This window comes from Pteronotus mesoamericanus, unplaced genomic scaffold, assembly GCF_021234165.1.
Source record: "Pteronotus mesoamericanus isolate MK-2021 breed Mesoamerican mustached bat unplaced genomic scaffold, CSHL_Meso_final contig_78, whole genome shotgun sequence".
Classification (NCBI taxonomy): Eukaryota; Metazoa; Chordata; class Mammalia; order Chiroptera; family Mormoopidae; genus Pteronotus; species Pteronotus mesoamericanus.
In genome coordinates this window covers 992022-1019787 of record NW_026555258.1, presented here as the reverse complement: position 1 = coordinate 1019787, position 27766 = coordinate 992022, and the positions used below count along the sequence as shown (strand labels likewise).

At 69.3% G+C, this 27766-nt stretch overlaps 1 protein-coding gene across 1 annotated transcript; it reads right to left on the bottom strand.

Moving 5' to 3' along the window:
- Positions 1–27766, bottom strand: ADAMTSL2 (ADAMTS like 2). The gene is made up of 18 exons (XM_054584718.1): positions 27677–27766; positions 27068–27210; positions 26269–26344; positions 25615–25717; positions 25007–25152; positions 24756–24879; positions 22657–22737; positions 20208–20383; positions 14656–14998; positions 12989–13349; positions 8437–8534; positions 5457–5583; positions 4263–4476; positions 4021–4176; positions 3326–3496; positions 2480–2656; positions 631–775; positions 1–119 (listed from the first exon to the last, which is right to left on the bottom strand). The coding sequence occupies exons 1-18, from the start codon at positions 27764–27766 to the stop codon at positions 1–3; spliced, it is 2850 nt and encodes a 949-aa protein (XP_054440693.1).

The following is a 27766-nucleotide window of genomic DNA, read 5'->3' as shown; positions in this document are numbered from 1 at the left end:
CTAGGGGTGCGCGGGCCTGCAGGAGCGGCAGCAGGCCTTGCTGTAGTACCAGTGGCCGCAGAGGCTCACTTTGATGGCTAAGGCGCAGTTGGTGCCCGGCTGGTCCTGGCAGCTGTCATCTGGGCAGGGACGGGGTGGGGCACAGGACATCAGAGAGGGCCGCCGCCCCGCCCCGCCCCGCCGCACCGCCCCGCCCCGCTGCCCCGCGCCCCACACCACCCCGCCGCCCTTCTCCTCCACCGAGGGGAGGGGAGGCACCAGAGCCGCTCTGGGTCACCAAGCCCCGGGGCACAGGCGGCCCATCCGTGCCAGTTCCAGGGTCACAGGCCATGGGCCTCTATCTTCCCCGCCCCCACCCGTCTCGGGGAAGGTCGAGGCCCTGGCGGTGGCTTGGATCTGTGCCCGGGGGGCGACGGTGCGCCCGTCCAGGGACCAGGATGGGGAGGAGCCGCTGATCTGGGCTCCCAAAGTATCCCCGGGAGGCCAGCAGGCGAGGCCCCGCCCAGCAGGTGCACAGGTGCCCCCTTGAGGCCCGGAGACACGCTGCATGCCCAGCCCTGGGCAGTCGGCTGTCACGCTGGGCCCCCCCACCACCCACCCCCCGTCCCCGGCCCGGCCCGGCCCGCTCACCCGGGGGCTCCGTGGGGCAGGGCTGCAGGTCGCAGGCCTGCCGGCCCACAGGCTTCACCAGGGGATCGCAGCCGCGGACGATGTCGGTGCCCTGGTAGCACTTCACGTCCCGCATTCGCACGCCCACGCCGCAGGTCTTGGTGCACTGGTGGGGAAGGAGGCATGGGGGCCGCGCCTGGCCGCGCTGCCGCGTCTCCGCTCGCACGGGCCTGCCGGCCGCCGGCTGCCACTCAGCCCCACCCAGCGCGGCCTCAGCCCCGCTGTGCGCAGGAGGGGTGGACCCCCCTCGGCCGCCCCCCGCCCCGGGCTTCCCTGGGTTTCCAGTGCCCGGGACACGTGGGCCCGGGTCTCAGGGGCAGTGCTGGATTTCCACTCCAGCGAAGAGCTGTTCGTCACGGGCCAGCTGAACGCATCCTCCAAAGCCACCCCACCCCCACCCGCCCCGCAGCTCGCTGTCCAGATGTTGCCCTCGGAAAACCCCGCCGAGCGACCCGGCGCAACCGGGACAGCTGCTGACCCCACTTAGCCCCCCGTCCCGCTGCCAACAGCCTGCAGCCGGGGGCCCCCTCGCGCCCCCCCCACGAGGCTGACCCCGCGTCACCCAGGCCTGTCTGGGACCTGGGCCCTCATTCCCTGGACCTGTTGGCGGAGGAGAATGAGCCGGAGCAGGGCCGGCCGCCGCCCGTGCCCGCTCCCAGCTCGGGGGCTGGCCCAGGCCGGGGGCCACGAGAGGGCGGTCGGCCTTGGGGGGCGCCCTGAGGGGCCTCAGGACGTGCCCTGGCACCCGCTCCCCTGTCCCTGGGGACTGGGCGCAGCGGCTGGAGGAACAAACTCTCACTGAGCCTCCCACACCCGCTGTCCCTCGAGCCGGTCGCCCCTCACCTTTTCACGGCCCTCGGGGCAACACAGGAAGCCCCTGCCCAGGGCTCCAGGCTGTCTCTGCCCTGCCCCCACCCTACCCGGCTGCCTCCCTTCCATGGCCTGCGCCCAGCACGGCGTCCAGCAGGTCCTGGCCCCAGCTCACAGCCGCTTCCCAAGGTCTGAGGCCAGGTGTCCCGTCCAAGGTGCAGGTCCCGGCATGGCCCTGGGGCCCAAGCCCACGTCTGCCCACACCCCCGGCCCTTCCTGTCCTCAATGAGCAGCTGAACTCGGCCGTTCCAGGGGGACCCTCACTCCCCGATGTGTCTCCGCCTCCGCAGCCATCGGACACCCCTGGGCCCTGGGGCTGACACCTCCCAGGGAGGCCCCTTGCGCTCTTTTCCGCCCCAGGGCCCTCTGGCGGCCGTCAGGGGCGGGACGGGAGCCTGTGAGCTGCAAGGCGAGCACAGGCCCCGCCAGGGCAGGGTTCGAGCCCAGACACTGCCCCGCCCCCTCCTCTGCGATCCCTGGACCTGGCAGAGCCCCCGCTGCGGGGGCGGCCCCCGTGGAATCCAGACTCAGCCCCGACTCACACTGAGAATCTGCACCTTGAACTCCAGAGTCTGGGGACACGGCTTCTACCCGTCAGGGGCCTGCGACCACGGAAGCCGCGGGTGGGGGTGTCTGAGACACACGTGTCGTCGAATGCACGACAAAAAGGGGACAAGCGGGGCCAGAAGTGACCCAGCCTAGGGGAGGCCCAGGACCAGCACTGCAGGGATCCCTGGGGCGAGAGCCAAGAAGGCTTCCTGGAAGAGGCGGCTCTGGCACCAGCCGGCGAGGTGGAGCTGAGAAGCTTTCCGGGGGCAGAAAGCCTCAGTGGAGGCTGACGAGGGGGACCTGCGGGGCACGCGGGGCCGGGGAGCTGGTGCTGACCAGGACCAGACCCGAGGCCGGGCCCCAGGCAGCCTCTGGGGCAGCGGACGCTCACCTCGGACCACGGGCTGGTGTACCACTTGAAGCAGGGCCTCTCGAAGCAGGCGCTCTCCTCGGGAGGCTTCTGGGCCAGCCCGCACTCGGGGCCGCTGCGTGTCTGCGGCTTCCCGTTGGCCAGCTCCATGCACAGGACCAGCCGCTTCTTCACGCCTCGCCCGCAGGTGGTGTTGCACTGGGGCAGGGGACAGCGGGGGTCAGAGGCCAGGGCGGGGGGGACCAGGACGCAGCCCACGCGGCCCCCCCCCCGGGGGGGCACGGCTTCGTCATCAGCCGGGACGGAGACTCCGAGGCGGGTGGCGAACTGGCTGAGAGCTCTGGGCGATGGCCCTTTGGCCCTAAACGGATTTGATCAAAAGCAATTTAGCAGAAAACCATCCGTTTTAAAACAAAATGGATCATGACTATTTGGCCCAAGGTGTCCTGGCGACCAGCAGCCGCCTGAAACGGCTGGTGGAGGGCGGCGAGGCTGAGCACAGCCCGTCGGAGACCGCAGGCAGTGACCGTGAAGCTGGCCTGGAGAACAAGGACCCGGGCCCGAAGCGAGCACAGCTGGCCCCTCCCAGTTCCCCAGACACGGGCGATGGGGGGCGGGGTGGGCAGCAGGGACGGAGCGGGGACGGGGCGGAGGCCGCACGCGCCCCTGAGCATTTGTCTACTCAGACGGGAACGTTTGGAGGAGTTTTCCTACCTTCTGGGCATTTCCTACTTCGAGCTAATTTTCAGGGCACTGGACCGTTATCATTTACAACTAGGCCTCATTTTGACCGAGGCGTCGGCCTGGCCACCCCGCTCTCTGCCGAGGCTCTCCCGGCGGGGGCCGTGCCGGGCTCAGACCGCTCACCCGCTCCCAGTCCTGGGCCAGCCAGTGCGCCGGGCAGTTCTTGTCCCCGCAGGGGTGGATGGCCAGCGGCTTGGTCTCCGTCTGGCACTGAGACTCGGGCACCACCCGCCCGTCGCTGGTCTTGCAGTACACGTGCCGGATCATGCGGCCCTGGCCGCAGCTTCCGCTGCACTGCAGGGGGACACGCGCGGTTCGAGCCAGCCCGCTCCGGGTCCCCCGACGTCACTCCCGCGAGGGAGGAAGAGAAAGAAAGAGAGAGAGAGAGGAGACCGTCCCCCGGGCAGCGTGGGGGCCCGTTGCCATGGTAACCGCGGTGGGCATCGCATGCTCTGCTCTAGGGACAGAGACGCTGCCTGCTCGATGGAAACACAGAGAGACAGACACACATCTAAACCCACCAGGCCATCTGCGCACCCAGCACCCAGAGGGCACCCCGGGGAGCGTCTGAGCGTCTTTCTTCCCGACCAGGAGACCGGGACAGACGCACAGGGAGACAGACAGAGGGGTTATAAAGCGGGATCCCCGTGTGGGCCGCCTGTTTTAGGACAAAGGCCCTGATCTCTCATCATAACGAGGAGAAAAGCCAGTCCTTCCTCCACATCCTCACGCCAGACAAACCGGGAGACCGCGGCGCAGCCCGGCGAAGCGCCCGGGCCCCCACCCCGCAGCGCCCCTCCCCGGGGCCCGGCCCTCACCGGCCCCCAGTCGGAGACGGTCCACTGGCGGTCACAGGGGGGCCCCGTGCAGCCCTTCTCCCCCGCGGGCCTGGTGCTGGGGTCGCAGAGCTGCTCGTCCTCCGAGCAGCGGATGTCCCTGGTCACCACGCTGCGCTCTCCGCACTTGGCCGTGCACTGCGAGGGGCCGGCGGGCGCGGGGTCAGGGCGGCGGCGCGCGGCTCTGCCTGCCGGCCGGGCCCCCGCGGCGGGCGCACGCTCACCTCGGACCACTCAGACATCTCCCACTGCGGCCCGCAGGCCGGGTTGCGGCACGTCTTGCGTGCCTCGGGCCGCACGGCCTCGGCGGCCTCGCACAGGTCGCTGTACACGGAGCTGTCGAAGCCCGGCGACAGCATCTTCCAGCAGCGCACGATGCGGAACTGGTAGCCCTCCCCGCAGGTCCGCGAGCACTCGCTCCAGCTGCTGGTCTCCCACCTGCCTCGGGAGGGGTGGCCTTCAGCGACCCCCGCTTCCTGCCCCGTGCGGCCCCGCACCTGGGGACACTGCGGCACCCCCTCCCTCCCCGTGTGGTCCAAGTCACGAGGGCCGAGGCATGTGGGACGCTGGCGAGGCCACACGGTGGAGGCTGCTGCCCTGGGGACTTGCGCTCTCTAAGGGGCTCCTGAGCGGGGTGTGGGTGGGCGCCTGGAGCTGCCCCGAAGCTGGAGCCGCCTCCACCGGCTCTCACCGCTCCTCCTGGCCTTCCAGACCCTTCAGGGAGCCTGGGCCTGGTCCCCTGTTCCTTTGTTCAGGCTGGGATCGTGTCCCGAAGTCCCAGAGCCCTGAACCCTGCCGTGGGGGCTCTGAGGGGGCAGCAGGGGGCAGGGCCACATGCCCAGCTTCTAAGACAGGAGCAGACGGGCAGGCAGCGAAGCCTTGAGCGGGGGAAGCATGTGGCAGAGTCAGGGAGCAAGATGCATGTGCCCCTCCAGCAAGTGGCAGCAGGCTGGCGCCCGCGGGCTCATCCCGGGCCCCTGCACCGGCCCCCACCGTGCCCAGGAAGGGGACGCGGTCAGGGCCTCGGCACCGACCGCCCGTGAAGCAGGACGGGAGGCTGGCAACACGGCCCCCGGCCCCCATCGCAGGGACAGACAGTCTGCCCGGAGCTTAGGGAAGGGTCCCTTAGGCTCATTAAAATCTCAGCTGCACCAAGTCAGCGGGGGGCAAAGGGGTCACCCACAGTAGAGAGTGATGTCCAGAACGGTTTCTCCATCTGTGGTGGAGAGCGCTGATTGAGCACCGACTGTGTGCAAGGCCCTGTGACGGCTGCATGCAAAGCGCGGGCCGACGGAGGACGCTGACAGGCAGGCTCCGCCCGCAGGGCCTCTGGAAGGAGCAGGAGGCCGCCGCCCCTCGGGGCAAAGCAGAGCAAGCCCCCCTCACAGGCCCCCTGCCCAGGGCCCGGGGGGCGGTACCTGGGCTGGCACTCCCGCCCGGCGCAGAACTCCTGGACCGGCTCCGGACGGGTCAGGGCGTCGCAGTAGCTGTCATCCACCTCGATGCCGTCGTAGCGGACACACATGGCGTAAGTCGACATGACCCCTGAGTTCAGGACAAGGGAAAGGCCTGTGAGCCACATGGGAACACCTTGGAGACCGGCAGGCAGGTCACGTGACATTGGGCAAGTCGCCCAACCGCCCTGGGCCCTGGTTTAAGTCAGAGAGGACGACAGTAGCCAGCTCACGGGGTGGTGACAGGAGAGCTCCGTGAGGACAGCTTTGTGGGTCTGGACTCTCCCTGCCTGTGCCCCCGGGTCTGACCTCTTCCCTTTGTGCCCCACCGCCACCCCATCCAGCCAGGCCGGGCTGTGGAGAAACTCGCCGCTAGAGGCGCACGCAGCCAAGTCACTAACGTTCATTCATTCAACAACCACCCGCGATGGGTGTGTGGGAGGGGGCAGGGGGGGGGACGGTGGATGGTGGACGGGTGGATGAATGGATGAATATGGTGGATAGAGAGGTTGATAGATGGATGGGTGTACGAATAAGTGGATGGATGGATGAATAGGTGGGTGGGTGGGTGGATGAATGTGTTGATGGATGGATGGATGGATGGATGGATGGATGGATGAATGTGTTGATGGATGGATGGATGGATGGATGGATGGGTTGATGGATGGATGAATGTGTTGATGGATGGATGGATGGATGGATGGATGGATGGATGGATGAATGTGTTGATGGATGGATGGATGGATGGATGGGTTGATGGATGGATGGATGGGTGGGTGGGTGAATAGGTTGGATAAACAGGTTGATAGGTCGATGGGTGATAGATGGAAGGATGGACAAGTTGATGGATGGATGGACGGACAGGTGGACAGACGGATGGGCATGGGTTGGAAATCTAGCCATTCCAGCTCTGCCCAGCCTCCGCAGACACGACCTTACCCCTTCAGACCGGCCCCGCCCTCCGGTGGCACGCTCCAGTCCTTACCAAACGCCCTCTCGAATCTCCTTTATCCAAAGTGGTGTGTGCTTCCCTTTCCAGGCTCCCAGCACCCCATAACTCTCACCAGGGGATGGCATGGGAAGGGCCCGCTGTGCCCTATTGCTACTCCCTTGACCCCCCTCCACGCTCTACTTCTCCGTCTGCCCCCCCCCCCGTGCCCGGGACCCAGCGGGCCGAGCTCTTGGCGGCGGCGGCCCTGCCAAGAGGATGACTCGGTGGCTGTCAGCGCTGGTAACGGCCTGGGAGGGGGCAGGGCTTGTCATTGTCCTTGTTGTGGGTGTGCGTGTATGAGAGAGAGAGAGGGAGCCGCCTTACTGGCCGATGCAGAGATGGGACCCTCCCTGCGGGGGGCCGGTCCCCAGGGGAAATCGGCATCCCCGTAAGCGGAGAGCTCCGGCCCCTCGCTCCGCCGTCCCTGCAGCTGCGGTGCGCGCCACCGGCCAGCGGCACCGGCCCCTCTGCGCCCCAGCCCTGGATGGAACGGAACAGCCTGGGAAGCAGCCCGCCGGGGATTCTTTCCTTTTTCCGTGAAGGGCGAGCCAGGCCGCAGGCACCGGCCCCTCTGCCGGCCCGGGGCTGTGCAGTCGGCAGCCCTCCCTGCGGGGGAGGCCAGCGCCCTGGCCAGGCCTGCCGGGAAGGGCCAGGCCCCGGACACCAGCTCAGGGGCCCGGGGAGGCCCGGGCCTGGGGCCCCGCCGGGTCCTGACCAAGACAGACCGGAACCCGGTCCGTCCCGTGCAGTGACGTGACTGCTGCCAGACTTTCCAGGCCTCGGCTAACTTGCCCCCCAAATGGGAACCCCCCAGAGACACGGGGGGGGTGGTCAGAGCCCCACTTTCGTGGACGCCGTCTTCGTGACCTGTCTTGAACAGGGCACTTCTCGAACCTTCGTAGACAGGGAGCCCCTCCTTTAGGTGAGCAACCAGGGAATGGAGGCGTGAAGCTCGGGGCCCCCGGCCCCACCTCCTCACCCCCGAGTCCCGGGGAGGCCGCGGGACGGTGGACTCACTGGGGGGACTCAAGGTGAGAGCGTGCACCGGCTCACCCGCGGCGCTACCACCGCGGGGCGTCTAAAGGAGAAGAGGAGGTTGCTCTGTCCTGGCTGAGCCTGGGGACCAGCGAGCTGTGTCGGGGACCTACAAGCCCTCTGTGCGCCCTCTCGGCAAGGACTGAGGCAGCCTGGGCTGCAGGAGTGGGGCCTGCCCCGGACCACAGGCGGCCCGGGGCAGGTGGCATCTGGCCTCATCCTCCTCGCTGGCCAGAGGCGGCAGGCCCGCCCACGGCAGGCGGCGCCAGGGCAGGCTCACGAGCTGCTGACCGTTTGGGGGCAGCCCAGGCGTGTCCACGCCCAGCCACGAAGCCCCAGGCACAGAAGGGGCAGCGCTCGGGTCTCCTTGCCATGCCCGCTGCGCCCGGCTGCTGGCTCGGACCCCGCGGCAGCCCCGGGGGTGGCCAAGGGAGCCTGGCCCCTGGTGGCCGCGGCCAGGACCTCAGGCTGCTGGTGGCCGGCCACATGAGCAGACAGACATGGCTTCAAGTCCCAGCTCAACACGTACTAGCTACGTGTGTCTACCTGCCAGGTGCCACCGAGGGCCTCAGGGCCCCTCCCGCTGCCCTCGCAGGAGCCGGAGGAGGAGGTCGGAGGACCCCGACCCATCTGGGACCCTACGGCGACTCCCCCCGCCCCGTGCCGTGCTCGCTGTCAGCAACAGCGAACTCCTCGCACCTGAAACTCCTTCCTTTGCACCAGAAGGACATTTGCTCTGACAAGACAGGACACGAGTGACAGTGGATGAGGAGCATTTGGGAGGACCCGCCTAACGCCTGGGACCAACCACGGCCCGCAGGGCACCGCCACCCCGTCACGCCCCACTGCTTCCCAGGCCGCCAGCAGCGGACAGGCCCCTGCGGGCGGCGGGGGGCTCCGAGCCGGCGGCGGCGGTACCTGTGGTGCATGTGGCACTGCAGGGCTCGTGCGAGGACAGCTTCCACCGGTACATGTCTGCCGGGCTCATACCCTGCTTGCGCGCCTTGGGCCTGCTCCTGAAAGCGAGGTCAAGCGGAGAAGGGGGTGAGAGCCGTGGCGCCCTCGGCGGGTGCATCCTTGCCCGCGGGGCTGGCGGGGCTTTGACGTGACAGCGCACATGCTCAGGGCCCCAGGCAGCGCCCCCTGTTGTTAGGGTAAGAGGCCCGCTGTCTAGGACGGGGCGGCGCGGATTAGGGCGGAAGGGACGTGGCCTGTCTCAGTGACTGACGGTCCAAGCGTCCTTCCCGGGGGCTCATCACAGCTGCTTCGGGGGCAGGGTGGAGTGTGGGGGCAAACCAGCGCGGAGCCACCCCCTCCGCACAACACCCGCCGGCTTCTCGCTGTCACCTCCTAGAACCTGAAACGGGTTCCTCCCCCCCCACCCCGCCTTCCCCGCAGAGGGACAGCGGAAGGCACGTCAGAGGCTGAGACCGTGCCAGCGTTCTCCCCTGCGGCCTCCCTCGCCAGGGTCCTGATGGAAAGGGGACGCTAGCTGTTCGCGTTCAATGATCAAAATAGAAAAGTTCCGCGCAGGCGGGGGCGGGGCCGCGTCCCCCCGGGCGCCCCTGCCCGGGTCCGGGACGCTGCTCGCTGCTCAGCAGGGAGAAAGGCACGCAGCCTTCCCGCCAGCAACCAGCCGGGGCTCTTGGCCGGAACGCGGGCGGCCGGAGCCAACTATTGTTAGGACTGTTTGCTTCTTTGAACCAGTGGGTGTGCTGGGCCCAACCTCAGTATCCGCTGTGCAGGCTCGTTGGGGACGCGGCGGTGGGGGAGGGGCGCGGCAGTGGCTCCCAGAACACCCCGCTCCGGGAGGATGCGGGCGGAGCCCCGCCACCCGCCGAGCCACGGATGGGCACAGGGCGCGCAGGCCTAGCTGACACACACCGTCCCGGCCTCGACCTCCCCGGCTCCCCTCCCCGGGGCCCCGAGGGCTGGCTGACGGGGAGAGCAGGTAGAAGTCCCCGGGCGTGAAACGTGGGTGCATCCACGCGCCTTTCCCGGGGGCCCCCTGACAGGCTCTGAGCCGGTGGCAGGACACGCTTTCTGACAGACCCTCTAGTCCATTCTGCAATCAAGACCTGGGTGGGGATTCCAGCCTTTGGGGTTTCACGAGTGGGGGAGAAAGGCTGTGACAGTTTGCTTCTGGGCGGCCCGAGGCAGGAGGGGCCGGGAAGGGAGGGGGCCGGGGGGGGCGACAGGCGCTGGGTGAGCGGGGTGGGCGGGGGGCCGGACCCCTCCCCCGGCGGCTGCACACCAGGGGCCGGCCCAGCCCTTTCCCACACTCCCCGGGGAAGGGAGGGTCCCCCCGCTACCCCCCTTAAAAGTGAGAGGAACCCAGGGACGCGAGGTCCAGCACGAGACTCACAGCCACTACTACGAGTGTGGCCGATGTGCGTGGGTCCAGGCGGGTGCCAGAGACACCGGGGTCTCTCTGTAAAAGCTATGGCTGTCTAACCGCTGTGCGCGCGCCTGAAGCCAGTACGAAATCACACTGAATGTCCACTGTGCTTGACAAGTAAAAGAAAAAGCTGAGAAAACTTTCACACGTACCCCCCACCCTGTCACCTGAGAACAAAGGACCCCGGGAGACCTGAGAGACCACCCACTCCAGTGAGCAAGGCCTCTGGGCCTGGAAGACCCCGGAAGACGGCTCCCCGACACGGGGTCCCCCCAGCCTCCTGCCAGCAGCCTTAAATCCCCCCCAGAGCCCAAGCCAACGCAGGACGGTGGCGCCCAGGCCCCTCCCCCCGCGCGGGCGCGTGGGCCAGCTTTATCTAATTACACAGCGCGGGCCAGCCGCGGCGTGACTCATCCCTGACCGGGCAGAGGGGCCCGTGCGCAGCGACCCTCCGGAGTCTCAGCACGGAGGGCACTCCCCGAGGGGCTGCCTGCGCACGTCGGGCACACGCCACCCGGGGCCTGCGCAGCTCCCCGAAAACCCCGCGGGCGTCTGTGCAGCGAGGCAGGTCCCGTTCCTAGAAGCAGCACTGGGAAGGGAACACCGGGAAATGGCTGGACCCCCGCCCGCCGCCTGCTGCCCGCCGCCTCCGTCTGAAGGGCCGACGGGGCCCCACAGCCTTGGGAGGCAGAGCGGCCCGGCTCTGGTGGGCGGCTGCGCCCGGCGCGGACACTGCCCCCATGCCCCCGTGGCCCCGCGGCCCCGTGGCCGCAGGCTCACGCGCCCGGGCAGGCGGGGCTCCGGCGGGTGGTGCTTGTTCATACGTGACCCCAGACGCTCTGCCTGCTCCGCTCCCCGGCAGACCGCGCGGCAGACGCCCAGGCCCCGCGACACGTCTGGAGACTGGGGACGGCCTCCCTGGGTTGCTGGAGGCCGTCCTGGGGAGATGAAAATAACCTCTCCTTTCCGGCTGCCCCTTTGATTTCACCCTCCCTCGGGAGCAGACGCGACTTCCTGTGTTTGGACAGCTCACCCAGACGGGCTATTTTAGCCGGCCGGGCGGTTTCCCTGCCCCCGCCCTCTGCCCTTTATCTTAAAAGACCATCTTCGGCCTCAGCATCCTTTGATGGCCCAGGCTGGGAGCCGCCCCATCTCCCCACCTTGGGGCCTTTCTAAGAGCTGACAATCGATTGTGTTGGTTCGCCCTCCCACCCCCACCCCCCCGCCACAGGCCCTGGAAACCCCAAATGCCTCGGCGGGGCTGAGGGGGTGGGGTAAGATTCAACTGGGATGGGGCAGGACAGACTCGGAGGTGTGGCTCAAGGACCCAAAAGCTAGGGCCGGACCTGGCCTGGGGGTGCTGGCCGCTGGAGCTGCCAAGCCCTGGGGCGTCTTCTGGAGGGGGAAACAGGCCCAGAGAGAGTCCGAGCCACGTTTGCGTCGCATGGAATGCGGAGTTGAGGTGGCCGCTCAGGCCTCAGGTGCTAGTCCTGGACGCCCCCTCTCCCCCCCCGGAGGCTGGATGTGCTGCTGATGGTTGTGTGCAAGGTCCTTCTACAGGTGTCAGGGACGGAACCACAGCCCCGGGGTAGGAAGGGCCATGAGGACTCGGGAACCAGGCTCCGAGCCCTAAGTAACTGGTCCACCCTCGGTCCGTAGGCCACCTTCTCAGACTCCGATGCCGGCGCCCGGAGCAGAGCCTGTCACGTTCTTCCAGCACCGGCCCTACACACCCCAAGGCCCTGCGCCCTGAAAGCTTCTGGGCCCTGCCGGGGCACAGAGGCCTGGACGGCTGGTGGGACCCCTGAGCCTCCCCTGTGTCCATGTTTGCAAAGAAAACTTCCACCCAGACCTGAGAGAAGTGTCCCCAACACACCCTCAGCCCTGAGGCTCCAGCTGTGCTGCAGGAGCTGGGGCTCCAGGCAGCAGCTTGCGAGGCGGGCAGGTGCCCCCCAAACCCCGTGGGCTCACGGCGGGCAGGCGAGCCCCAAACCTTCCTGCAAAGCCCGCCTCCTGAGCTCCCAGGCACCCGACCTCTGGGGCCTCGGCCCGGCATAAGGATCGGTCATGTTGGCTGTTTAAGTCCAGGGCTGTGGGGGGCCCTCAGATGACCAGGCGCACCCACCCAGAGCCGGCGCCGGCCCCCCCGCGCCCCCCTCTGACCCCGCCTGCAGCTGCCAGCCCAGCTCGGTCGTTTCTGTCTCCCTCGCTGCCGCGTGAGCTTCGATGCTGCAGCATGGCCCTCGGTTCAGGGGCCTTGAGACCAGGGACTGTCCTCCGGCAGGGGTGGTGGCAGGCCTCAGGGCACCCCGCTCTCCTCTGCCCACTGCCCAGGGAGGCTCCTGGCTCAAGCCCCTCCAAGGCCAGCCCTGACTGTCCAGACATTGCCAGTGGCCATTGTCCAGGTGTCCCCAGGTGGGACTGCCTACGTGTCCCAGGTGGGACTGCCCAGGTGTCCCCAGGTAGACTGTCCAGGTGTCCCCGCCCCATGCTTGCCTCTGGGGGCCTGACGCCAGGTGGACTCACAGCCCAGCCCGCGGCAGCCCCAGCCCGCGGCAGCGGAGGGTCTTGCTCCGACGCCTGATTCGGGTCCCAGCACCGGCCCCGCCCCGGCTGGGGAGCCCGCCAGACCCTGCCCCAGCTTCCTCTCTGGCGCAGTGAAGGCTGGTGCTGAGTCACCCCCACCCGGGAGCGGCCTGCAGTGCCCACCTCGTGCATAGGGACAGCCAGACAGAGAGGATTGGGGCCCAGCCCCTCAGGCGTGGCGGCCCTGCTTACGCCGCTTACCTCCGCTGAGCCCCGAAGCCGTCTCTAGCGCCACAGGCAGCCGTGACCGGCGAGCGTCTCAGGCCTGGAGCAAGCTCAGCCCCAAGCCCTGCGGACGGGGTGCGCCCTGGCGGGGGGGGGGGGGGCCCCGCCCCTCCTTCCACTCCCACGGGCGCTCAGCTCTGGGCTTTACCCTGGGGACCACCTCGCCCCGATCTGTGGGGCGGGAGGGGTGCGAGCAGGGGCCACCAGACCCCCGCGCCCCGCAGGGCGGCCCCGGGACGGGGCAGGGGGCGCGCCGCCTACCTGGCCTTGTGCGTCCTGTTCCCGGCCGAGGCGGGGAGGCTGGCGCTGGCGTTGGGGAAGGGGGCCTCCGCGGAGGCGTTGGCCACCCTGTCGCTGCTCAGCTCCAGCTGGGACCCGTTGAGCGGGTAAGCGCCAGCCCCCTCGTGCTCCTCAGAGTCCACGTAGAGGCCCTCGGCGGGGGCGCCCCGCACGAAGATGCTGTTGGCCGTCTCGTTGGGGGTGAGCTCCTGGGAGTCGGAGCCGGTGCCCAGCAGCTGGCCCGAGATGAGGTTGGCCGAGAGGAAGCCCGGGGCAGGGAGGCGGGCGCCGGCCCCCTGGTCGTCTCTGTCCCCCAAGGGAGCCATCCCTGTGGCGTTGCCGTCTGCGAGGGAGAGAGGTGGCTCAGCGTCACGCAGTCCCTCCCGTGGCGGGGGCAAGGGCTGCCCTGGGGTGGGGTGGGGTGGGGTGGGGTGGGGGTGGGGAACGCCGGGGCTGCAGGCCCCCGGAGGCAGGTCCACGCCCCGCGAGGGGACACGGATCGCGGAGGGGAGGCCCCCAGCCAGCCTGGACAGGCGGCTCTTGCGGAGGGCTGGCTGGGCGTCTGCAGTGGGCTGAAGAGGGTCCCCCAGAATTCGTGTCTACCCAGGACCTCGGAATGCGAGCTTATTTGGAAATAGGCTCTCTGTCAACGTCAGTGAAGGGGCTCAAGGGGAGACCGTCTGGGTTTAGCACAGGGCCCCGTCCAGTTGCCACTGTCCTTAGAAGAAGAGGAGAGGTCACAGATAGACAGACTCAGAGGACTGGGGTATGCGGGGGCAGAGGCAGAGGCTGTGGGGGCGTGGCCAGAAACCAAGGACACCTGGGGCCCCTGGAGGCTGGGGGTGGGGCGGCCGGAAGGGCCTCCTTAGAGCCTCTGGAGCGGGTGCGGCTGGCTGACCGCCCGGTTGTGGACTTCTGGCCTCCAGAGCCGGTGGAGGATCCACTTCTGATGTCCTGGGCCCCCAGGATGTGACCGTTTATTTCCGCACCCCTGAACGCTGACACAAGCGCTCAAGCGTCTTCTATTTAAAGACGCTGAGGGTCTTGAAAACCCGCTCCCCAAGCTAGTGAGGGGGTCCTTCCCAAGTCTGGTCGACCCCCTGCCCTCAGGAGCAGCCCTGATGAGCTGTGGCCATCAGGAGAGCGGCCGGCCTGCTGGCGTGGGTCTCGGGGACCCCGGCTTTGAGCTCACCGGGCCTCCAGCCACACTTCCTGCCTCTGACCCCGCGCCTCTCCCATGCCCTCAGCCGGCTGACCCCACCTGTCTCCGAGCCCTCAGGTCGGGGGGCACCTGCACCCCCCGGCTGCCCTCAGTCCCTCCGGAGATCCTGCCCCCTCCGTGTGCTGTCTGTCTCTACCACGTGAGCAAGGACGGGGCCACGGCGTCGGACTCCCAGCTCCTCCCGGCGGACGGTGTGGTGTGGGCCCGCCTCGCCTCTCTGAGCCTCCGCCTCCCCACCCGTCAGCGGGGACAATCTCCTCCACCTCCGAGAACGCGTGTCGGGGGCGCAGGCAGAAGCCTGGCGCTGTGCCCGCCCAGGACGCCTGCGAGGAACCGGCACCTCTCGTCTGGCTCTTCTGCCGTCTGCAGGGGACCGAAGGCCCTTCCCCGAGGCCCCTCTCCCCAGGAAGCCCCCTCCTCCTGTTACCTCGGAAGCCCTTGCCCCTGGGGGGTCCCTCGCAGGCCCTGCCGCTGGCCTGCTCGCACACCTCGTTGGTCTCCTTGCTCAGCCCCAGCTCAATCCCCGGGCCCGGGGGGCCGAACAGCCGGTTGTCCAGGCCCAGCCGCTCGGAGGAGGCCTGGCCGTAGAGCGAACCGTTGCGCGGGAGGAAGCCCAGCAGCCCCGGCCCGTCCAGCTCCTGGCTCTCGGCGCTCTCGGAGGCGGGCTCGGGGAAGCGGTAGTAGAAGGGCCGTGCATGGCCGGCGGCCGGCGGCTGCAGCAGCGTGTACTCGAAGGTGATAGATGGGCTTTTGCCGTTCTGGTTCCAGACCTGGGGGGAGGGGAGATGGGAGCCGGTCCTTGGCCACCCCCGTCCCCCCGCCGGGTCCACGCGGCTGCCGCGTCCGGCGCTATGTGCACCTTCCGTACAGGTGCACGGGGGACGATGGGACCACCCCAGGGAGGGGCCATGGGGCCGCCCGGCCCAGCTCGGGCGGTGAGGGGCGCGCTGTGTGCACAGGACTTTCTAAAGGCAACAAAGCCACTAAAACCAGCCCTGCCCTATGTCACCGCCATGCGCCAGAAACCCTAGGGAATCAAGGTGCGCCCCGCCCGCCCCCGCCCCCGCCCCGCCCCCGCCCCCTGGGAGCCCACGGCCGGCCAGCGTCGGGGCATCACGGGCCAGGCCCCGGGGCGTCCCGTGGCAGAGCTGCTGTGGGAGGGTGGAGGCCCTGCCGAGAGTGGGTCCCAGCCCGGCCTCCCCTCCCATGAGCATCCCCAGGGTCACTCTGGGGACTCCAGCCTGAGTCCATGAGACTTGGGGCTGCTGGTGTGGGAGCCCCGGGCCCCAGCCGGCAGCGAGCGGGGCTGAGAACGAGCTGGTGGCCGTGTCTCCAGCGAGGGGGAGCTGGCGGGGGCGGGAACAGGGGAGAGAAACAGCTGGGGGGGGCTATCGCCCTTGACCTTGAAGGTCAATTGAAGGTCAAGTGAGAGGGCCTTGTGGCTGTGTTCGAGGACCTTCTCCTGCCCTCCAGCCTGGGCAGGAAAGGCGGGAGGGCCCCCGAGAAGCAGAGGGCGTGGTCTCTCCGCCGCTGCACCGCCTGGAGCCGCGAGTCCGAGCCTGCGGCTGGGGGTCGGAGTCAGCAGAGTCAGCTCTGCATGGCGCTTACAACCTGAAGCCCCAGGCTTCCCTGAATCTTTGGGCCTCCCCGTCACGCCAAAGGCGACGGTTCGGGCCTCTGCCTTCAAGGCCCCGCGGGCCTCCCTCAGGAGCTCGGTCGCCAGCCGACGACTTGGGTTAAGTCCCATCCCTACCAGTCAGGGGGCACTGGGGCCGCATCACGTCAAGGGACACGGGGGGACAGGCTTGGGCGTCCCCCGAGGCCGGGGCTGATGGCGGGAGATGCCGTCCCAGGGCGGGACTCGGCGTCGCGACACGCGGCAGCCGGGGGGGCCTGACCGCAGAGGCCTCAGGGCACGGCGGACAGGACAAAGGGCCCCGGGGACAAAGGGGTGGGCGACGGGAAGGTGCTTGTTAGTCCAGGGGACCAAACGGCATCGGGCGGGCGACGGGGAGCGGACGGCGGCTGCCCCGTGAGGGTGGCAATCTCTGCGCCGCGGGGTCTCAGCCAGCAGCAGCGCACGATGGGACAGCCGGGGCCGCAGGACCGAGGACGCCCGGCAAGTCACCACGGTAGCGGCTCCCCCCGCCCCCGGCCCTCCCCAGCGAGCAGAGAGCCGTGTACAAGGCCGCGCGCACAGAAGGCAAGGGGACAGGCCTCCCGGGGCCAGGGTCCGAGTGGCCACTGTTAACCAGGGACCCGAAGCGTCACCATGGTCTCCCCGCTGCGGTGGAGCCTGTGGGTGACCAGGAGCGGCCTGGGTCCGTTCCCCGGCTCGCCCCCTGGCTCCAAGGCTCCCGCAGTCCCCAGGCGCATACTTGGCCGTTGGCAGGCCCCGCGGGGTGGGAAGCCACGTAGAGGCCTGTGCACCTGACCCCGCCCCCATCTGAGAGCACAGAGACAGGGCCACGCACAGACCTGAGGATGCGGGGCTGGGGGGCGGGCCCCTCACGGAGCTCGACAGCCCTGGGGCGGCACAGCGAGCCCACGGACCCCGCGGAGCCGGCGCCCCGGCGTGGTTCTTCCAGAGCAGCCCCGCGACTGCGAGTTGGCCCACGTGGCCTCCGACCGGGCAAATGCGGCCTTTTCCGTCCTCATCCGACAGCAGCAGCAGCAGCCGCGGCCGGTGAGGCTCCGTGGGTCGGAACGTCACCCCAGATTCGATTCTCGGACGGGACACCTACCCAGGCTGCGGGTTTGGTCCCCAGTCCGGGGCACGTACGAGAAGGCGACCGATCGATGTCTCTCTCTCTCTCCCCCCCCTTCCTTTCTCTAAAGGCGATGAAATAACGTCTTCAGGTGAGGATTTTAAAAAAAGGAAAGTAAGGAGGCGCAGCCGCCGCCTCCTTTCAGGTGGACGGAGCGCAGTTTCTGTTCACAGCCGGACCTGGGGCCGCAGTGACCCCCCCGCCACTCCTGTCGTCCCCCGACACAGGGCCTGGAATTCTACAGACACCCCTCGGTCCGCGGCATCGAGGACACCACGTTTACCAGACCCGGTGGCAGGAAGTGGCAGGAAGCGGCAGGAAGTGGCAGGAAGTGGCAGGAAGTGGCGGGAGGCGGGGGAGCAGACGGGCCGCCGCGGGCAGCGGCACCCCCGACACGTGCACGGGGCCAGAGCCCAGCGGGCCTAGGCGCCCCCGGCCAGTGAAGGACGGGCTGTGGCATCTCACCCCGTCCGGCCTGGAGCTGCGTTTTGGATGACAGCATGTCCCCCTCCCGGGAACGTCAGTCCGATCCAACTCCTGGGCCACATAAAAAGCCGCCCACTTCCAGCGGAGCCTGCGCAGAGAGGGCTCGCGGCCGGGCCGGGCCGGGCTGGGGTGCACCCGCCTCCTGGGCGGAGAGCCCCGCGGACCCTGCGCTAGGGAGCTCTGTCCGCGGGGTGGGGTCAGGGAGTCACAGAAGCCTCCGGTGCCCCTGTGGGAAAGTGGTGACTCGGACCCCTGGTGTTCGGGAGCCAGGCCGTGCACCCGCAACACGTAAACAAACGTCATTGGAAAAAGAGTTCCTGGCCGTCACCGGGAGCTCCCAGAGCAGGGGCTGTGACCACGGGACAGCCCGCGACCCACGCCGCCGGCGGGGACGTTACCGCGCGAGGCCTGTCAACCCCACGGCAGCCGGCAGCAATCACCGACGGGAAGGAGGCGTCACCCCGGGCTCAGGCAGGGCGGGGGCACAGCAAGGCGACCCCAGCTCCTACCGCCGAGACCCCTGCACCAGCCGCACACTCTCCGCTGTGGCTGCCGTCGCGGAGGAGAAAGCAGCCAAGGCTGATTCAGAGGCGGGTCAGCCTGGTCGGGGGGCGGGTACGAGCTGAGCCCCACTCAGGGGTGGCCCCCAACGTGGCAACGAAGCCAAGTGCTGCCAGCAGCTTAGGCTGTACCCGATGGTCACCAGGCTCACTGTGCAGGAAGCCAGGTGACCCCAGGAAGGAGGCGGGAGGGGTCCGTTGCTTGGTGGGACGCTCAGGAGCCCGGGATGGGGGCGGGGGGAGGCTCGAGGCCTGGGGCTAGGAGGCCCGGAGAAGACACCGTGGCCGGATCTTCGGGGCAGGCCCCAGACGCAAAGCTCTTTGTATCGCAGGCTCTGCTCGCGAGGAGCGCCCACCACGAGGGAGAGGTGACTCAGCTGAGTCACAAACAGAGGGCTTTGCATTGACGTCGCCGGCTCTGGCATCGGCACCTGGGTGGGGGGTCGGGGGTGGGGGGTCGGGGGTGGGGATGGAGACTGGGCCCAGCCCGAGGCTGCGGTCTCAGCCTCCAGGCCGCACAATTATATGCAGTGTCACGACCAACCTGAGCTCTGGGGAGCGGGGGGCAGGCGGGGGACATGGGGGGCTCTCCTGCGGAAGCTGGCTGCGTGTGCACAGCAAATGGTGCCACCGGAGCACGGGGCGGGCCCAGCGAGGAGCCCCTCCTCAGGCACAGGGGCCCGCCTCTCCAGGGTCACGACCCCGGCCTCAACTCAGGTGACTCTGAGGGGCGCCCAGGGGACTGGCTGAGGCTCCGGCCCCCTGCCTGGCAGCTCCACACCTTCCCCTGCCCAGGCCTGTCCCCGGACCCTCTCAGGTGCTGCTCCCGAGACAGAGCCCACGCAGGGCAAGCTCCTCCAGCCCGGGGCAGCAAAGTGGGGCCAGCGGGCCTCGGGGTGGCTCGGGGGGAAGTAGCACCGCCTGGCCCCCACTGGATTCTGGGGCCCCCGAGGAAGCTCCTCAGCCACGAACCAGTGGGCGGGTGTGGTGCCCTGAGTGGAGACCCCTCCAGCACAGCCGTTAAACAGCTGGGCCGGCGCCAGGCTGACCACGAGGGACGGGGTGCCCCTTGCAGCTCGGCCACCGGGCAGGTTGCTGGCCTCCCCATGCCCGGCGTCTTCCTCTGTGAAGTGGGGTGGCGGGCACCCGCCATGGGGGCCGCTGGCATCTCAGCAGCGCAGGTGGGCGGGCTCCGTCCCCACGGCCGCCCTCAGCCTCCGTGAACGCCCCCAGGCCTTGAAGAACATCAGAACTGCCCACCTGACGTCACCTGGCCTCGGTGACACGTCTGCATTTCCTCGGGCCTGGGACGCAGAGCCACAGGGGAGTGCACGTCCGGACGCCAGCCCTGGGCCGGCTCCTGGCCCGCCGGGCGTGCCCGCCCTGCCTGTCTCCTGCCCTCCCCCACCGCGCCGTCCGCGCCCGGGGACAGTGTTGGGGGCAGGCTGGCGGCCACCAGCCGCACGGCTCCTCAGGATTAAGGACTCGGCAAAACGGCAGTGTCCATGGAGCTGGGGGAGCCGCTCCACACAGGGCGCCACCCCCCAAGTGGGAAGTGGGCCCTGCTCCCCATCCTCATGTCCCCGTTGTCCCCAGTGACCTGCAAGAACCCCCGGCTAAGCCCGGCCGCCAGAGGGGCGAACACAGCAGGAAGAAATGAGTGAATGAATGAACGAGTGAACGACTAGTGAACAAGTGAATGAGTGAATGAACAAGTGCATTAATGAACAAAGAATGAATGAACAAGTAAATAAATGAATGAACGAGTGAATGAATGAACAAGTGAGTGAATGAATGAACAAGTGAGTGAATGAGTGAATGACTGAATGAAAATGCAAGTGAGAGAGCGGGAGGTGGACGAGCAAGAGAATAGGGGACGAGTCAATGAGCGCGTGAGTGAACGACAGGCAAAGTGGAGGCTGTAAAACCCGAGTGAGTGAGTGAATGAATGAAATGGATGAATGGAGTGAATCCGCGACAGACAAGAGAGCAACAGAGCGAGCCCTGCCAACCTGCGCGGGGACACTGGCGGGGCTCCACATCGTGGGTGCCCCTGCAGCGAGCCGGCCCGCCCCCGCCCCGCCCCCCTGCCGCCCGCCCCGCCCCTGCATCGAGCCGGCCCGCCGCCCACCCCGCCCCCCGGCGGCGGCGCCGCGCCCACGCACCATGACGTTCAGGCCCTGGTTGGTGGGCCCCTGCGCCACGATGTACTCGATGCCAGTCTCGTAGACGTCCATGGGCCGCCGGTACTTGACTACGGTGCCGGCGATGTTGAAGTTCTTGGGGCTGTCCACCTTGAAGTTGCCGTTGAAGAAGTAGGAGCCGGCTTCATCTGCGAGGGCTGACAGGGGAAGGCCGCTGGTCACACGGGCCGGCCGGCTGGAGGGAGGACGAGGGACGGGGGCCGCGGGCCCTGGTCCCCAGCCTCCTGAGGACGAGAAACTCCACGCCAGGCGGATGGAGACGCTGCGCGCACGCCGGCCCGTGGCCCTGGACTCCGGGTGCTGAGGACACAGAAGGCACTTCCCCATCGGCCTCAACTAAACCAAGGGCTTATCTAGACGACCGAAGACGGCCGACCCAGGGCCCGTTGGGTCCGGTCACCCGGGCTGCCCCTGAAGGGGCCGGGCAGTGAGGGGACAGTGGCATCAGGATGGAGCCCCCCCGACCGGCCCCCCCACCCCCGGTCTGGAGCAGGAGGGCCAGCAACCAGGGGAGGGGCCCGCGGGCAGCGGGTGTTGGCCCGGGTGGGCGGGGCGGGGCGGGGCGGGGCCATCCAGCAGGCTCTGCGGAGGCTCCCCGTGTGACTGCCAGGCAGTCACTGCCCCCAGTGTCCCACCTGGACACGGGGAAGGGACCCCAGTGCCCCCCTGGGATCCACCCAGAGGGATGCTGCCCTGGCTGGCCCAGACCGCTGCCCCAGTGGCCCAGCAGGCCTTGCCCGGTCACCCCAGCTGGCCAGCCCCCTGCTCTCGCCAGGACCCGTGACCCCACGGACTGTTTGCCCAAGCCCCTCATCCTCCCAGACGGGATGAGGGCGGCCCCGGGCACTTTCTCAATCGCCCTCTCTGGGAGGCGGCAGCGGGGGGACCCTTGGATGGAGGACCTCAGGCGGTCAGGCAGCAGGCAGGTGCGGGCTGCCCCAGCAGCCGAGTCCTGTCGGCCTGGGGGCATCGACTGCGCCAAGTGGGAGCGATGAGCTGGGGCAGCCGGCCGTCCCTGGGGCTGCGGAGTGGCCCCAGGTGCGGCCGGGGTGCAGGGGGCAGTGAGGAGGGAGGCTCCGCACTCACGGACCCTGCATCGTCCAGGAACCAGCCCAAGGAGGGAGGAGCCCAGCCCCAGAGCCCCTGATGCCGCGCAGCAGCAGCACAGCCGGGCAGCCGAGTGCCTGCCAGGCAGACGCACTGGCAGGACGCGTCTGCTGGAAAAATACCCGCAACGTAGCAGCGTCTCCAGAGGCCGAGGCCGAGCCGCCGTGTGCAGCGGGAGCGTGCCGGAGCCGCCCGCCGCGGCCCGGCTTCCACGTAGGCGCGCAGGGTTAAACCCCCGGCCCACGTCCAAAACCTGTTTCCGGACAGTAATGACCTCCCTTCCTGCGGCTTTCCCAGGGCCCCGTCTGAGGCCGCCCTCGATATTTCCATGCGTCTGTTTCCAGAACGATCGCTTGGCAGCTGGCGCTAGGAACGCGGCGTTTCCTGGCCTCCCTGCGGGCACCCGCGCGGCTGCCTGGCAGGGGCCCGGCTCCCGCGAGCAGAGCCTGGGGCCGGGAGGGCACAGCCCTGCGGGGTGCGGGGCTGGAGCCCGACGACCCCGGGCAGACCCCTCCAGCATGTCCCCTGAGCAGCAGCCCTGGCTCACTCAGGGCCACCGTGAGAGGCAGGGAGGCGAGCCAGGCGCTGGGAACGGCTTCCCCACCGGGGTCCCCAGCCGGCCCCTCCCAGGGCCGGGCCACTCCCGGGTGTCAGCACCTGCCCCCCTCGGCCACCGGGGCCTTGGGCGGCCTCCCGGGGAACAGACAAGCCACGCAGCCAGGCCAGCGCCCCAACACCTTTCCAGAACTGCCACCAGCACGGGGCCTCGCGGCCTTGGCCACCAGGCCGGTCACTCCAGCATCCTCAGGTGGAAGGGCACCTACTGAGGCCCTGCTTCCACCAGGGACCAACCAGTGGCAAGAACATTCTCTCGAGAGCCCCTGGCCCATGTCCAGCCCCTACCTGGGCCACGGCCACCCACAGCCTCGGACTGGCCCTCACTCTGCCTCGACCTTTGTCCCTCTGGGCCCCGCTCCCCGACCGCGGAGGCCAGGACCGCCCCCCCCCCCCCCCCCCCCGCCAAGCACCTCCAGCTTTTGCCAGGCCCTCCAGGGACGGGCAACTCACTACTGACATCACGCCTCCCGCCACAGCCAAGCAGCTCTGAGGACAAGGTCCTTCCACAGCTGCGGTGTCCACCTCCCTGTGACCCCCCCCACACCACATGCACGCCGGGCCGAGCTCTGGCCTCTGCAGTGCACACCGCCCCCCCCCGCAGGAAACGACCCTTTTCTGCCCAGACATGGGGCCCCGGGCTCGATCACAGGCCCACGCAGGCAGCCGCCGGGCCCCACAGACGTACCCAGCACGTCGGCGGACTTCTTCCGCTCCACAACCTGGATGTCTCGGGCGCCAGCCGGGATGTAGGTCACCAGAGAGTAGCCTGGGGGTGGTGGACAAAGGTGAGCAGCAGGTCCGGCCGCGGCTGCCGCCTCTCTGTCGGAAAGGCAACTGGCTGGCGGCGCCCACACTCCTGCGCTCCTGGGCGGAGGGGCCCTGTCCAGCTGCACAGCGGCAAGCCCAGGGTCCTGCTGGCGCCGTCGAAGGGCTGGCCAGCACCCAGGCTCACTCAGGTGCCCTGACTCTTTCCTACCGAGACCACGGTGAGGCTCTCCGGAGCCTGCCCGGCCCCTCCCGAGGGACGCTGCGGGCCCCAGGGGCCTTACGTGCGCAGGAGTCGAACAGCCCGGGTCCTGCCCTACCGAACATGCCCAGGGTGGCCCTGAGCAGGTGGCCGAGGGCCTTGGGCCTCAGTTTCCTCATCCGCACAAGATGTGGATAGGAAAGGACAAGGCTCCGGCCAAAGTCAGCTTGGGGCCTGCCATCGAAGCGCCCAGTCCAGGGTGGAGGCCGCTGAGGGACATCGCAGAGACTCTCCGGCAAAGGGACCGGAGGCCGTGAGGAGTGGGGGGCTGAGGAAGGACGTGCTGTCGGCGGGCGGGGGGCGGGGGGCGGGGAGGAGACAGAGGAGAGAGGTCTTTAAAGCCCTCACACAGAAAAGCCTTCCAGGCCACAGCAGGGCCTCGGGTCTCGGAAATCAGGGTTGTGGTGTTGACGCTCACGTGGCAGTGTCCCCCGAGAGGTGGCCGGGTCGGTGGGCACCTGCCTGCGCAAGTGAGCTGCTCCCACAGGCCCCCCGGGCAGCAGCGTGCGGCTGAGCGGTTAGCACCTGGCTCTTCGCGGGGAGGGCGGGGGAGCTCCGTCGGGAGAGCTGGCCCATTTCCACGGTGTAAGCACCCCCGTGCGGCCAGCTCAGATTCCCAACGTGCCCTCCCTGGGGACAGGGTGGGGGGAGGGGCCCAGCGGCTCGCCTGCCGCGGTGGCATTTTCATTGCGCCTGCATCCTAGTGACACAGGGGAATGATTTGGGAACGAGGACTCTGTCCAAGTAGCGCTTATTGAAAGGTGGGTTTATGTACGTTAGTTTTTAAAGCAGCAGCCAGCTCACGAGATGGTCGAGCCCCCGGGCTCTTGCCCCGCAGGGCCCGCCCACGTTGACCGGGGAGGGAGAGCGGGTGAGCGTGCAGGACCGCGGACCCGGGAGCCAGGGCAGCTGCGTTCAGACCCAGCTCTGCGCGGCCGGCTGTGGGACCTCAGGCTCCTGTCGTCACCTCTCTGTTCTCACACTTGCAAACGGCAAGAGTGGCGGCACCGGCCTTGCAGTGCCGCGGCAAGGTGTGCACGAGTTATCTCGCGCCAGAGGTGCACGGCGCCCCTGGGAGTTCGTGGGGACCGTTTAAGTGGCAGCCCCGCCCCCGCCCTGAGGGTTCCATGAGGGCCTGCACCTTGTCTGCGCCGCGACTCCCTGCAGCCTCGGTGCCTGGCGCATGGTAGGTGCTCAGGCAGAGATGCGCTGCCTGGACACCGGCTCTGCCAGCCCCTGCCCAGGGTCTGGTGGGAGGGTGTGAGGGGAGGCAGGGATCCCAGGGGCCTTTCCTCGTACCCCCTACAGCGGGGCCCCACAGAAAGCGGTCTTGGCCCCCACACTTGCATGACGTAACTGATAGCCCCCCACCCCCGCCAGAGGCACTGGCTCCGCAGAGCAGGGAGCCCCAGCATTTGCGTGCCCAGGCTCACACCTGCCAGCGGTGAGGAGGCGACTTGTGACTCGGTTTCCCCCTTTCTGTGCAGCACCCGCCTCTCCCTGCAGGGCCCCCAGGCCAAGTGTGCCCAGCAGCGCCCGGTATTCAGCAGGCGCTCAACAAAGGGGCGCTTGCCACTCACAGCCAAACAGGGCTCGACCCAGCCCCCGGGCCCAGACGCAGGAGCCGGCGGCCCACGAGGGGCAGGAGCCGGCGGCCCACGAGGGGCAGGAGCCGGCGGCCCACGAGGGGCAGGAGCGGCACGGTGACACCAGCAGCGTGGAAACGGCACCCGCGGGCCCCCGGGCGGGCGTCTTACCGAGCTGGGCGTTCCCCTTGCGGTAGTTCCCCATCACGTGGGTGCAGCTGCTCCCGTCCCCCTGGCAGACGCCGCACTTGTCCAGCGTGTGGGTGGAGAAGAGGACCCCGTCACAGCCGATGGGCTGCAGGGAGGGAGGCGGAGGGGGCTGCTGGGACCGGCCGAGGCCCGGCCCCGGGGCCGCCCCGCGGCGGGCGGCGGGCGGCCAGCGCGCTGAGACCGGCGGGGCGCGGGCTACAATGTTTAACAACCTCACATTTTCCAGACACGCAAACCCCGCGCAGGTCGGCGAGCTTGCAGGACGTGCCGTCGCGGGCGGGCACCATCAGCTGCCGCTGGCCGTCCGCGGTGGTGCAGTGCAGGTCGCAGGGCTTGCTGGAGATGTGCACGTAGTCGTCTGCGGAGGGGGCTCAGCGTCGGGGCGCACTCGGGGCGCACTCGGGCCGCCCCTGCGCCCGTCCGGGGGCCCCCCCCCACCCCGAGACGAGGAAGCCGAGGCTGGAGAGTCCAAGGGACTCGCCCGGGGTCTCGGTGGCAGACGTGAACCAAGAGGCAGGGGTCTGGCCCAGGCCCCGCTCTGCACGCTCCGGCCTCTTCCGCCCCGTGGGTGGGGACAGGCCCCCGCCCGGGAGGTCAGAGCCGACCGGCCGGCGGGCGGGCGGGCGGCCCTAAGCTTACCCCACGCTCAGAGGCCTGAGGGCTCGTGGCCTTCCACGAGACCCCTCCACACGGGCCACCTTGCCCACCTGCCTGCCCACCGGATGGGCGTGTCCCCCGCCGCCATCCCCAGGAGCGGACCCACGGGGTGGGAGAGGGCCACCCCACCCCCCACGCCCGCTTGCTGGCCGGGGCCTGGTACCGGGGTACAGGGGCTTCCATTGGTGCCGCCGCCCGTTGTACACGTGGGAGTTGAAGGAGATGCACTGCTCCTCGCGGAAGCTCCTCCCGTCCGGCGGACACTCCTGGGAAGCAAGCACGGGGGGGCTGGGCCCACAGAGGCACGAGTTCCCGTAGGCCTGGGCGGGGGCAGCCCGTGGGGCCTCTCCACGCGCTCGCCTCGCCGGCCTTCCGGACGCAGTGAGGACGGGCAGAAGGGCGGCTGCGGCCCCTCAGCCCCCTCGCACGCTGGCCCGGCCCGGCCCGAGCTCCGGGCAGGATCCTGCCATCTTCCTGCCTCCCCAGCTCCGCCCGGGCCTCTGGGGGGCTGCGCGCTTCACGCATGGTGATGTGGCGCCTGGTGACTGTCCGTCCCCCCCGCGAGCTCCTGGTGCAGGGCCTGCGAGCAGCTGGGGGCTTCGACCAGAGACACGCCCCCCGGAGCGCCAGGCTCTGCCAGCAGAAGCGCGTCCTTCGGCCCCTGCGGGTGCCAGAGTGCACGGTGGGCGCCCCCCCTGACTGGATGTGGGAGGGCACCCTCACCCAGGGCCCTTCCACACAGCACGTACGGGGCAGGCCCGGGGCTGAGTGTCCAAGAGGACAGCGGCCCCTGCCTGGGGGGGGGGGGGGACCTCACCTGCACTCGGCACAGCTGGTACCGCTTGGACGTGCCCGTGCAGGTCCTGTTCCCGGCGCCCGCGACTGACGTCCTCCTGGTGGGGAGACATGGGCTCTGCACAGGTGCCAGGAGCCGCCTGCTGCAGCCCCAATGCGGCCCCCGCCCCCGGCCGGCCCCCAGGCTTCTCCTGGTCGCTCTGACCAAGGGGCCTGGCCCCCGGCTCCGCCCCACCATGCCCCCAGAGCTCTTCCCACCACACAGGGATTCGAGCCGTGGCAGGGGGTTTCCCACCCCCTTCCTGGGGGAGGGCGACATCGGGGTCACCTCTATATCCCCGTCACCTCACACAGGGTCTTCGTACCCAGAATTAATGACAATAATAACGACAGGGACCGCACACCAGCCCTGCGCGGAGGTTGACGCACGCGTGTGTCCTCAGGGATGTCGGGGGCTCGTGCATGCTCCCCACGCCACGGAGGGGGAAGCTGATGCCCAGAGAGGTTCTGAGACTTGCCCCAGGCCACCCAGCCGGGAAGGGGCAGAGGGTCAGATTTGAACCCAGGTCCGCCCAGCAGCAGCCGCTGCGCCCTGGGCTCTTCCACGAGGTGACCCCCCTCAGGCCTCCGGCGAGAAGGCGGGGGGCCTCGCCCCTCACCGACAGAGCCTTAGAGGCGGACCCACTTTCTCGCGAGAGGCCTGTCCCCGGGCCCTGGAGCAGGGCGACCCAGGACGCCCCCGGCCGGCACCCCTGGGGAGCCGCGTCCCTGACGGAGACCAGTGAGGAGCCCGAGCCCCCGCCGCCGCCACAGCCCCGTACCTCTGCTGCAGGCAGTGCCGCTCCTGGGACGTCACCCCGGCACCGCAGCTGCGGGAGCACGCCGTCCACTTGGTCCACTCCCCCCACCAGGAGGCCGTGGCGTCCGGGCCCCCCTCCAGGCTGTTGGCTGTGGGGCTGTTGTCCTGGAGGAGAGGCCCCGCGGGCAGTGAGGCCCCCCGCCCCGCCCCCCGCAGCACGGCTGTGGGCCGCGGGGCCGGTTCCTGGGGTGGTCTCGGAGGGGTTCCCGGGGAGGCGTGTGCCCAGGTCCTTCCCGTCCCAGGCACTCAGCAGGGTCCTAAGGACACAGCTAACACGCCGGCTTCTTCCTCCCGAGCAGCCCAGGGCCGGCCCCGGTTCCGCAGGTCACCGCACCCCACCCACCCCCGCCGCCCGGCGGCGCGCCCGCTCCCGGACGTCTCTCTGAAGGGAGGCGCTCGCCCTCACCCCGTCCGACCCCAGCGAGGGCCCCCCAGTGACCAGAGCCCCCCCACGCCCCCCACCCCCGCTCAGGAGCCGGTCAGGCCCCCTGTAACGCATGCTGCCGGCAGCTGAGGGCCAGCAGCCCCCGGCATCAGCCCCTCGGCGTGAGGGGCCGCGCTCCCCACTCACCGTGGCCCCACTGGACGCCACACCCCCGGCCGCCAGTGCCACTGCTAGCAGAGGCCAGGCCCAGCGGGAAGGCCACCGTCTGCCGTCCAT